The 12288-nt window shown below is 43.3% G+C and overlaps 1 protein-coding gene across 3 annotated transcripts in view; it reads left to right on the top strand.

The window, feature by feature from the left end:
* clcn2c (chloride channel 2c) overlaps positions 1-12288 on the top strand; it is an 870815-nt gene that overhangs the window by 751489 nt on the left and 107038 nt on the right. For all 3 annotated transcript variants that reach the window (XM_072474258.1, XM_072474257.1, XM_072474259.1), the window contains one exon: positions 6008-6119. In XM_072474258.1, coding sequence (XP_072330359.1) covers positions 6008-6119 — 112 coding nt within the window. The remainder of the gene's footprint in view (positions 1-6007; positions 6120-12288) is intronic.

Genomic DNA, 12288 nt, shown 5'->3' with positions numbered 1-12288 from the left:
CATCTCTATGTCACCACTTCCTCCACTGTTGCAAAATTATCAGACATCTTATCCAACATCCAGCCCATGATGAGCATAAACTTCCTCTGGTTAATTATTCGGAAGAGTAAAGCCATTGTTTCCAGAACGGACTCAAAACTCCATTCCCTAACTATGGACTGCATCCCTGTCCCAACAACAGTCCGAGATTAAGCCAATATGTTTGCAACCTTGGTACCATATTTGATTTCTAGATGCGATTCATCGTATCCGCACCACATATCCACCACATTTCCATACCATTACTAAGGCTGCCTATTTCAACCTGCGGAAACTCACCTGACTTTGTTCCTGCCACAGCACATCTCAGCTGAAACCCTTCCGTCCCGATTAGAACTGTGTACCCACACCAGACTGCAGCAGTTCGAGAAGGCGGCTCACCACCACCGTCTCAAAGGAAATTAGAGATGGGAAAACAGTCTTGGCTTTGTCAGCAACATGCACCCAAGAAAGGATTAAATCCTGATCCCACCTATCACAACCGTGCTTGCTGACCAACATTGGTCAGGCAAAGTCTCAATTTTAAAATTCTCATCCTTGTTTTCAAATCCCTCCACGCCTCGCTTCTTCCAATCTCGGTACTTTCTTCCAGCCCCACAACACCTCTGACTCATCTGTGCTCATCTAACTCTGACCTCTTGAACATGCCTGACTTTAATCGCTCCTCTATCGTTGGCCTTGCCTTCAGTTGCCTGATTCCCTCACCTGTCTCCCTATCTCACTTTTCTCCTTGAAGGCACTTCTTAAAAACTTTTTTGAACATGGGTTTGGTCACCTGACCTAAAATGTGGCTGGATGTCATTTTTTGTTTTAAAGATGCTCTGGTGAAGCACCTTGGGCTATTTACTTTTATATTCAGGGGCTGATTTAGCACAGTGGGCTAAACAGCTGGCTTGTAATGCAGAACAAGGCCAGCAGCGTGGGTTCAATTCCTGTACCGGTCTCCCCGAACAGGCGCCGGAATGTGGCGACTAGGGACTATTCACAGTAACTTCATTGAAGCCTACTTGTGACAATAAGCTATTATTATTATTAAAGGCACTATATAAACACAAATTGTTGTTGCTATCACAATGTAGAAAGCGCGGCTGCCCATTTGCTCACTGCAACCTACCACAAACAGCAATGTGATGCTGACCAGAAAACCCGTTTCTGTGCTGTTGATTGAAGGGTAAATATTGACCAGGTTAACGGCTATTCTTCAAAATTGTGTCACGAGATCTTTTGCACCCATCTGAGAGAGCAGACTAAACCTCACCTGAAAGATGGCACCTTTAACAATGCAGGTTCTCTTCCGTACAACACTGGAGTGTCAACCTAGATTTTGGTGCTCCGATCTCTGGCGTTGGTCTTGAACCCACAACTTACTGACTCAGAGTGGAGAGTGCTACAAATGGAGCCATAGCGACACTGTGTTGACTATATAGGTTTCTCACTCACTGCCAATGCAGTAAACTGTCACGGCAGAGGTGATCAATGGAAATGAAACTTAGCTGAGTCCTAAAACATGGATGGTCACTCTCTAACCCCACCAGTTTGACACCTAGATAGCAGATTAAAAATGTGCTCCAATATATTCGGTCCATCTGTAGAGGCTGAATTTTTAATTCTTACCGAAAACAATCTCCTCATGAAGGATGCATTTCAAATTCAAGTCGGGGAGAGATTTGATTCTTTCAGTAACATAGTGCTGGAAAATGGAAAACGAGGATGATTAATTTGTTTTGTTTGGATGTGGCTATCACTGTGTTGGAGTGCAATGCTGACAATAATGAAAGATCATCTACCTTGATAGGTTTATGGCAGCCAGTAATACAACAAAAGCAGCAGAGATTCAGAACTTGAATTTGATTCCTTTGCATGCTTATTGAGTTCACAAACCGGACAGGTGATACAAATCTTGTGCTGGAATTATGTGGTCCTGCCCTTTTGATTCCACCATGAAAAAACAGGGAATGGATGCCTCGGTAATCCATTGACAGAATAAGACCATCGTCTGAATATTGAATCAGATGAATATCATTCAGCTGTTGTCTCTGAGCCACGACCAATCAGCAATGCCTCAGTGCTTTATGCACTGGTACTGGTTGTACTGCTACAATGATAGTAGCTCAGTGAGACGGCATGGTGGCACAGTGGTTAGCACCGCTGCCTCACAGTGCCTGGGGCCAGGGTTCAATTCTGACCTTGGGTGACCGTCTATGTAGTGTTTGCACATTCTCCCCGTGTCTGTGTGGGTTTCTTCCAGGGCTCCGGTTTCCTCCCACAGTCCAAAGATGTGCAGGTTAGGAGAATTGGCCATGCTGAATTGCCCCTTTGTGTTCAATGGTTACGTGGGGTTACAGGGATAGGGTGGTGAAATGGTAATTAGGGTGCTCCTTCGGAGGGTTATTGCAGACTTGATGGGCTGAATGGCCTCTTTCTGCACTATAGAGATTCTATTCTATGATTGGAGTAGACCTTTCTGGTTGTATGTGGGTTGGAACAAGATCCCAACACATGGGTTAATTGTCTCAGGCAAAATCTGAATTTAAACCTCATTTGAGAGACTCAAGATGATCATCTTGACATTCCAGTGCAATGCCGAAGAGGTGCTGCACTGTCAGAGGTGAAATCTCCTGGGTTAGATGTTATACTGAGGTCATGTCTGCCTCTCAGGTGAATGTAAAAGAATTGAAGAAAAACAATTGAGTCCCAGTAATTTGACCAACGTTTATCCCTCAATCAACATCAGTGAAATGGAGCATCCAATCATGCATCTTGTTGCTGTTTGTGGGACATTGCTATGCTGTCATACTTCCCTATGTTTCCACAGTGGCTATACTTCAAAAAGTACTTCATTGAAAGAAGCATGTTATTTGGAACAGTTTGCCAATTTTGATACATTTTTTTTTTTACATCAGATGTCACTGAACCGAAAATCTCACACCTCCACCATGGTGGGTGGTGTTGCTGAGAATAGACTGTCAATTTCTCTACCTTGCCTTTAATTATTCTATTCCACCCACACTACCAGGAAACTATTTTATCAATGTCAACAAATTTCTTTACTTTGAAGAAAGTATTACTTTCAGGTAAAAATATTGTGGAATTGGGAAGCAACCTCAGTGAAATATCTAACTAAAATGTTAGGGGACAAGGAACATAAATATATTGATATTTTTAAAAAAGCAACACTGTGTTGCTAGTCAAGCTTGTAGAATAACGCACTGATGACGCTGATAAAACACACGGTAGAAATCCTCACAGTTTGCCATGTGACACTAATAGAACTGAAGATTTTCAATGATCTGTATGTATTCCTTTCATCTGTATTCAAGTGTATTCCTTGCTGAGTTACAAACTCTTTCTGTGATCAGTTTGGCAAGAACCAGAAGAAGTTGCATTTCATTTTCATAAAATTGTGACCTATGGAGCAACTAATGTCACTCAGGACTCCATTTTCCAATAGTCTTCTGGAGCTCCCGTTTCCCTTTAATTGACACCAATGCTCAAAGTAAACTAGCTTTCTAGGTACATTAGTTTTAAAGGAAATCCGAGGCGATCCATGTTTTCTTTTGGCATTATTGTCGAACACTCTGAAACTGTCATGAATAAGCATCTTTTCAGAGCATGATCTTCCTAATTCTTTGACTGTAGTTTATTTTCTGCATTACCTAGCTCCATCCTCTTTCCTACCGTTTCTGCCTTTATTTTGAAATGTGTGATCATTGTTATTTGACATAAGTTAAAACACTTTCGGTTATTTGCTTTGAAAATAAGTGTGGACTAGTTATTAGTCTGACTTTCATTTGAAGTAGCAGACGGGAAGATTGCATGAATATGAATTCTCCTTGGATACATGATAGAGGTAGCCTAACTTATATACAGACTGTAGAAGGCAGTAAAAAGTGATCTGAAAGTTTACTTCATGCTATGACCACGGACTTAAAGGAGCTTAATTCAAATAGCTGTAGAGGTCTTTTCAGTATTCTGACCAGATGAGAAGGGGTGAATTGGCTCCCCTCTATTCAACCTCCTTGGTTGGTCACAACAAAGGTTTAAATTTATTTTTCATGGTGTTGTGGTGTTTCTCTTTTTCACAAAGTAACCGTAGTCTCAGGTACATAACGATCATTTATTGACCAATGCATTGAGCGAGCCCAGCTTCAGAGCTGACTCTGCCCAACACATGGAATCAAGTTGCATTTATACAGAGCCGATTACGTAGGCAAGAATATTGTTTACATTGGATTACATTGGATTTACATTGGATTATGCCTCTTTTACATTTTACATTAAACAAGTTATGTGTGTGCACCCAGGCAGAGTCAGTGTTAGCTACTCTTCTCTACCCTTCATTTTTCAATGGATCCCTCCCCTAACCTTCTTTCATGGTGCCAAAGCTGATAGATGTGTCTGGTCCTTGGATCGAGTTAGAAAAATGTGTTTGTTAACATTTTATGCTGACTGCTACAGATTGTGTCTTAGAACAAGCTGTTAAGGTCAATGGAAATGGAACATGCTCAACCCTTATACTGACTGCTGTAGGTGGTGTCATCTTTATGAAAATTGCTTTAGTATACTGTACTACGCAATATAGATTCAATATCCTTTAGAATAAATCCTAACAGTCCAATACATTATTGTTAATCAATCTAAATCATTTGTCTCCCCACAACAATGAAGATATGCCTTTTCCAAATTAGAACAGATTGAACTGAGCAATAAGGAGCCCATCAAACAGTGTTTCCTGGGTGAAAGAAAGAGCAAATTTATTAATCACTAAATTTGAGAAAAATAATAAAAATGTGAAGACAAGTAGTGGGCCCTCATACAATCATTTAGCCCCACACGCATACACACATAGTTTCCAGAAATGAGGGGGGGGGGGGTTAGAGTCCAATTAAAAAAAGGTATAAGAACATACAGCTAAGTGTCCTTTGATTTTCCTTGAGGTGTGGATTTAAAAATGCTGTGGCTGAGTTGGATTAGTTGGTTCTTTGGATTCAGTCAGATATATAGATGTTGCAACTATTACGAGAGTTTGGTTTGCTGGTAGGTTTCTGGTAGTGTTAGCATCTTCAACAAGGCAACACTCTTATTCCAAAGAAGAGGGGGATAGAAAGCCACCTTCAGGATGTTTCCTCTGCTGAAGACTTTCTTGAAACCACCTGTGTCACCTGCAATCTCTCTCGAGCAGCTAGGTAGCCTTTATTTGAAATACTTCACCCATTGTGTACTTCCAGAAGGTTTTGGGTGTGTCTGTCTGTGGCAACCATTGTTTCAATATTCAGTACTTTGAATTTTCTAAGTCTGCCTTAGATAGTTACCAGTTTTGATGGGTATCTGAATTATAGGAAATTTTTGTCTCTTCCCACTCCCCTGAGGGTGACTTGATTGTTTTTTGCAATGTGGCCTTGCTAATTTAAACAGTTTGTTCTTCCCCCTTTCATTTGCAAACTTTTCAGTCAGTTGAAAGTTGAAAAAATCATATTTTCATAAAATAAAGGGACAAAGCCTCATGACATCAGCTATAGAACAATTATTATGTGTTGTGGATTATTGTTCGCTGTTATTTATTATATTGTGAGCATAGAAAGTTTGGGCATGTGTTTTTCTCACTTGCTATGTTGTTCCAATGTGTTATAATAATTTGAATTTGACTCCATGGTGATGAATGCTTTTTTCACTATTTCACTCAGGTTCGATTATTAAATGAATAATATTTTGAATCAATAGCTCTTTCTGGTATCTAGCGTTGTCAATTCAGTCAAAAGTCAACTCAACACTGCCAAGGAACAAATTAATGCTTAAACGAAAGCATCTGTAACATTGACTAACGTTAGATATGCAAGATGACTACCTACAAAATGGGGCTTCTGCTATAAGATTATAATCGGTCACAAGGTTGAATTTACAGACTCCTTGGTTTAAAGGGTTATTATTAACATGGGCTTTTCTGAACACAATTTTTGTTTCTCCCAAGATTGGTACTGAGGAGTCATCATTTTCTCCAACTCGAAGTGCATTACAGAAGCCATTGAAACCAGCATTAAAACGAGTGCTGAACAGTTCTCACGATGTTACAACAGGATCAGGTAAGAATAAAATGGGGTGAGCAGAGTGTAGGAATTGTGAAGTTCTCAGAGAACATTTTGTTGCCTTGGAAACAGTTCATTGGCTTGTTAGCGCTTTGCATTTTTTTTCTAAAGGTTTGCTCCTTGAGGTTACGTATACCTACAGTAACACAAGCTGCTGTCTTCTGCTCGCTGCACTTTGGGGAAATTATGCAAATATATTCATTGCGCTGATGTACATCAGCTAACTAGGTCAAATTCAGAAATTTGATGTTCACTTCAATAATCCCATATTCAGACGTAGAAGACATTTCCTATGAGCTTAACCCTGGATGAAAATGTTGAACCTGTTTCTGACCATTTTGAAAACTGCTACTTGAAAGTCTGTACAAGTATTGGTATATATTAAAATAATTACATCTGTGCAAATTTCCCTTCAACACTTCCTGTTAAGCAAAGTGTTGGGATGTAATTGCAGTTTCATAGTTCAATGATCTCAGGCCAGAGGGATTATCCTTGCTGCCCTCCTGTTACCCTCTCCAGAATCATATTGAGAGACAGCATCTTCCAAACCCATGACTGCTACCATCTAGGAGGATATAGTGACACGTACCCTGGGCTAGTGTACAGTTAATTCCAGCCTCACTTGACCCAGAGTTGCAACATAGGTGAAATTAGATTTTATTTAAAATACTCGAGGTCCTTGGTTGAGCCCAATAAACTACAGTCACCAGGTTTGTAACTTTAAAACACAAAGACCTTTTATTATGTACAGTATTCTAATTAAATGGACAGAAAATGGATAGAAAATGTAACTGATAACCTACTACCTCTTCCCCAATCCCCCCCCCCCCCCAACATAACTCTTCATATTCTCTATATTTCCAGACACAGACGAACAACACAAAAGGCAAATGGTGGAGGAAAGGGAATGAAAATATTAACACAAATAAAAGGATAGGGATCTTTGATGCACTGGGCTGACACCCAGACAATGTCTTTTAGAAGTTCAGCTTTTGATTTGCTACTTCTTCCTTCTTTGTTTGAGCTGGTTTTCTCTGGCGAGGTTGTCGATCTTCAAAGAGTGTGCCAGCCATTCACTGCTTTCAGAAGAATAAAGCAGTTCTTTCACTTCAGCAAGCAGGAGAGAAAGAGAGAGGGAGTTCCTTTCACTTCCAATGTCTAAATACTTCTGCCAAGATCTCAGAAAGCATCACCCAGGACTATTGTCAGGCGGAACACTGTCCCTGGCCAACTCACCAGTTGCCAGTTAATCAATCGAACCAAATCCCTCCTAAATCGGTTCCTAAGATCCACCCAGTGCCAAAGAGCCTGGTTTTCCCTCTCCCAAACACAAAGCCTTGGAACAGAGTGTCCTGGCAAGTAGGCTGTTTCACTTTGAGTCTTTTGTTTAAAGACACATCCCAAATATGGGCCCACAGACCAAAATAATAAAATAAAAGACATGGAATCAAAGGAAATAAACAAGAAAGACTCTTACAATAGGGCAGCAGATAAATAGGAACACCACTACATGAAAGCTCCCCTTGCAAGCTACCTGCCATCCAGACCTGGAAATATAATGCCGTTCCTTCACTGTTGCTCGGTGTAAATTCTGGAATTTCCTCTCTAACAGCACTGTGAGTGTACCTACACCTCACAGACTGCAGCAGTTTAAGGAGGCAGCTCAACAACAACTTCTTGAGGGAAGTTATAGATGGGCAATAAATTTTGGCCGAGCTACCCACATCCCATGAATTCATCTTTTAAAAACTTAATAATGTTAAAATTGGAGGGGGCCGCCTAAAGTAGGTAGTGCATGCATAACTGTGAGACGGTTGTTACTTAAAATCATGTTATGGTATGATGACACAGTCGTTAGCACTGCTGCCTCACAGGACCCGAGTTCAATTCCGGCTCGGGTGACTGTCTATGTGAAGTTTGCACATTCTCCCCATGTCTGCATGTGTTTCCTCCAGATCCTCTGGTTTCCTCCCACAGTCCAAAGATGTGCAGGTTGGATGGATTGGCCATGATAAATTACTTCTTAGTGCCTAAGGATGTGAAGGTTAACTGGGGTAATGGACAAGGGCAGTGGAGTGGGCCCAGACAGGGTGCTGTTTCGGAGGGTAGGTGCAGGCTAGACCGTCTGGCCTCCTTCTGCACTGGAAGGTTCCCAGGATTCTATGCCATCTTTCTTTTAAAATAAATTTAGAGTACCCAATTCATTTTTTCCAATTAAGGGGAAATTTAGCGTGGCCAATCCACCTACCCTGCACATCTTTGAGTTGTGGGGACAAAACCCACGCAAACAAAGGAAGAATGTGCAAGCTCCACATGGACAGTGACCCAGAGCCGGGATCGAACCTGGAACCTCGGTGCCGTGAGGCAGCAATGCTAACCACTGCGCCCCTGATTCTATGACATCCTTAGCAAATCAGACTTCTTTTAGATACCACTTCTATTTGCAATTGCAATATAATTTAAAATATTGTATAAAACAAGTCAGATAATTTAATTGTTCAAATTAAATCTCGTTAAAGCTAATTTTCCAGTTGCAGAATGTTTTACCATAATGTCAAACCTGGGCCTCTGAAGCATCTGAAATCAGCTTGGCTTTTATCTGTTGATTATCTGCTTTCTAATATCTAATGTAAATGCAGCTCTTATTCTGCTCAACCTTTCAAACAAAATTTAATAAGTTTTCAGATGATTTGCAATTCAATCAAATCAAAATATTGCAGCTGTACAGGCAGTTATAAAATATTTGGTGACTGTCAGATGAATCTGTAATGTGTTTAGAAATATAATTTAAATGTCAAGTAGTTTAAAAGGTAATACAGTGAAATTCACTTCTATGCAAATCTGAAATGTTAACTCATATGAAAAAAGATCAGGGGCGTCATTCTCCGACCCCCCGCCGGGTCGGAGAATCGCCGGGGGCTGCCGTGAATCCCGCCCCCGCCGGTTGCCGAAGTCTCCGGCACCGGAGATTGGGCGGGGGCGGGAATCGCACCGCACCAGTTGGCGGGCCCCCCCGCTCGATTCTCCGGCCCGGATGGGCCGAAGTCCCGCCGATAAATTGCCTGTCCCGCCGGCGTAAATTAAAGTACCTATTTACTGGCGGGACAAGGTGGCGTGGGCGGGCTCCGGGGTCCTGGGGGGGGGCGATCTGACCCCGGGGGGTGCCCCCATGGTGGCCTGGCCCGCGATTGGGGCCCATCGATCCGCGGGCGGGCCTGTGCCGTGGGGGCACTCTTTCCCTTCCGCCTCCGCAACGGTCTCCACCATGGCGGAGGCGGAAGAGACTCTCTCCACTGCGCATGCACGGGAAACTGTCAGCTGACGCTCCCGCGCATGCGCCGCCCCGACATGTCATTTCCGCGCCAGCTGGCGGGGCAACAAAGGCCGTTTCCGCCAGCTGGCGGGGCGGATATCCCTCCGGCGCCGGCCTAGCCCCTCAATGTTGGGGCTCGGCCCCCAAAGATGCGGAGCATTCCGCACCTTTGGGGCAGCGCGATGCCCGTCTGATTGGCGCCGTTTTGGGCGCCAGTCGGCGGACATCGCGCCGTTTGGGGAGAATTTCGCCCCAGAGTTCTAATATTCCTTTAGTTGTGGCTGCAGTGCTTAGTATTCACCAAAACGAGGTCCATTCTTCGCAAATACAGGAGCAAATTATCAGACCACTGTTAACCGCCCTGAAATATTTTAGTATGAAAGGAAGTGTTATCCCAACTCCATTTCATTAGAATGATTTGTGAATCAGGTTCTATTTGTCTTTCATTTAATAGACCCATGGGATATGGCCACCACTAAGGCCAGCATTTATTGTCCATCCTTAAGAAGGTATTGCAGTTCGTGTGGTGCAAAACGCTGCCATAATGCTGCTACAGCTAAGAATATGACCTGCGAGAAACTGTAGTACCTTCTTAAAGCTGATCTCTTCTCCTACAATCCAGATTCAGTTCAAATAATTCAACTTTATTTCCTAACTTATTTTTAGAAACCTGAGCACCTCCTTCTTTCACTCATTGTTTTGCTGAACAGCATGATCTTAGAACTTTTCTTATGCCTTAAAGCGATCGCAAAGATAGGACTACCATAAACAATGCATGTGTTTTGTGGAGTCAGTGGCCTCTTAAGCAGATTAAGCGCTTTTCTTTTATTGGGAATTGGCTCATGCTGCCATGTAGCAAAAGTGTGCTCTTCAAATCTGGACCTAATACTTGAGTCTTTTACCACAAGTCACCAGGTGGATCAAAAGGCTACTAGATGAGGCAACGCTTAATATAAATGGTAAAGCTGCCTTAGTGCACAATAGGGTGAACATACAGAGCAACAGTTATCAAATTCTCTTGACTTTTATATCATTGCACAAAAATAATTCCAAGCCTCCCCTTTGTCCTCCACTGCCCCAGCAACTTGCTGTAGGTGATTTGCTAACACTCTCTTTGTGCACTGTGTCATTTTCCTTTTTTAAAATATAAATTTAGAGTACCCAATTATTTTTTTTTCCAATTAAGGGGGAATTTAGCGTGGCCAATCCTGCACATCTTTGGGTTGTAGAGGCAAAACCCACATAGACACGGGGAGAATGTGCAAACTTCACACAGGGCTGGGATTCAAACCCGGGTCCTCAGCATCGCAGGCAGCAGTGCTAACCACTGTACCACCGTGCTGCCCTTCACTGAATCATTTTCAAAAGCACTTTGCTGACTGGCTTCTCCTTTAACAGATCTTATCTGCTGCCTTCCTGTCCCCTCCCTGTATGAGAGTTTGCCAGAAGAGTTAGTAAACAAACATTCTACCATGCATCTTTCCTTTGAAATTAGCTTGATGCAAAGCACAAGGAGGGATGTTTCATTCCTCCCCCATTCTCATTGTTAGCTGCTCCTTTGTTCCCCACCATCCAAGGTTACAATTTCAAAGTCCAACGTAAATGCAGATTCTGTGGAAGAATGGTCAAAATAATCAGATCAAATGTGACAAGGACATTGGACGCAATCTAACGGAATGAGAACAGAGTGCCATACGAAACGCGTTTAGCCAGGTGTTCCCCGGCAACCAGAGCACCGAGAAACCCCACGCTATCGAACTGGACTCTGTTCCCATTCTGGTAGATTCTGGGACTCAGTGGGGAACACCCCTAACGAGACCGAACTTAGTCCCGTTTTCTGCACTGAGGAGCTGCGCTTGCCAGAATTCCTCAGTGCAGAAGGAGATCGGGACGCCCGATCTCTGAGCCCTCCTTCGTGATGCCTGAACCTGTCCCCCCCCCAAAGCCCCAACTCACCGGTAAGTGGTCCTCAGGCCTCCCTGCACCCACACAGGGCACCCCCAGGACTGATCCCTGTTGCAGGAAAATAGCCAGTTTTGCGCCTTGGCACTGCAAGCCTGGCACCCTGTCAATGCTGCTGTCAGCTGGTAGTGCCATCTGGGCACCTTGGCAGTGCCATGCTGGCACCCAGGCTGGCAGTGTCAGGCTGCCAGTGCTAAGGTGCCTGGGTGGCACCAGCAGGGGCAAGCACCTGGGGGCCTCCAATCCATGGGAGACCCCCACTAGTGCCAATCCGCCTGCTCCCAGTTTGTGGGGACAGCGCTGAACAGTGCTCACCCGAGATCTCCAAGGTGAAGGGGTTAGATCTCAACGCCTTTCTTAGATTGTGAGAGCGCGTATTAGAGTGAGACTAGCTGTCTCACTCTAATATGCGGATATGCTAAAAGGTGATTCGCCCACAATGAGCAGGAGTCACACTACGACGCTGAGCGAGATCGCTTTAGACCTCGCAATGCATGGTGAGCCGGGTAGATCCCGGAAGAGAGGTCTCGGGGCATCTACCGGCCATTCTGCGTTACCTTTCGGGTGTAATGCGGCTGGTAGATTGCGCCCATTGTTCGATGTCCGCTTAGGAAGATTTTTTGTGTGTTTGATGTATAGTGCCATTATCAATTTGTTTCTTATAATTGTGGTTATGGCTGCACTACACACTGCACGCAAGATCCCCCCACACCATTTGTCTTTCTTCCTTTCTTAATTGAACATTTGGCAGTGCAGTGACTAAAACTGAATAAGTTGTATTTTCCTCACGATGTTTAATGAACATAATTAATAGCTAATCCTAGATCTGTCCTCCAACCTCGGAATAATACGGTGAAAATCTATATTGCTTTATCTCACAGCATGAAGATA

Source organism: Scyliorhinus torazame, chromosome 14, assembly GCF_047496885.1.
Source record: "Scyliorhinus torazame isolate Kashiwa2021f chromosome 14, sScyTor2.1, whole genome shotgun sequence".
NCBI classification, from domain to species: Eukaryota; Metazoa; Chordata; class Chondrichthyes; order Carcharhiniformes; family Scyliorhinidae; genus Scyliorhinus; species Scyliorhinus torazame.
This window is presented reverse-complemented; position numbering and strand designations above follow the sequence as displayed.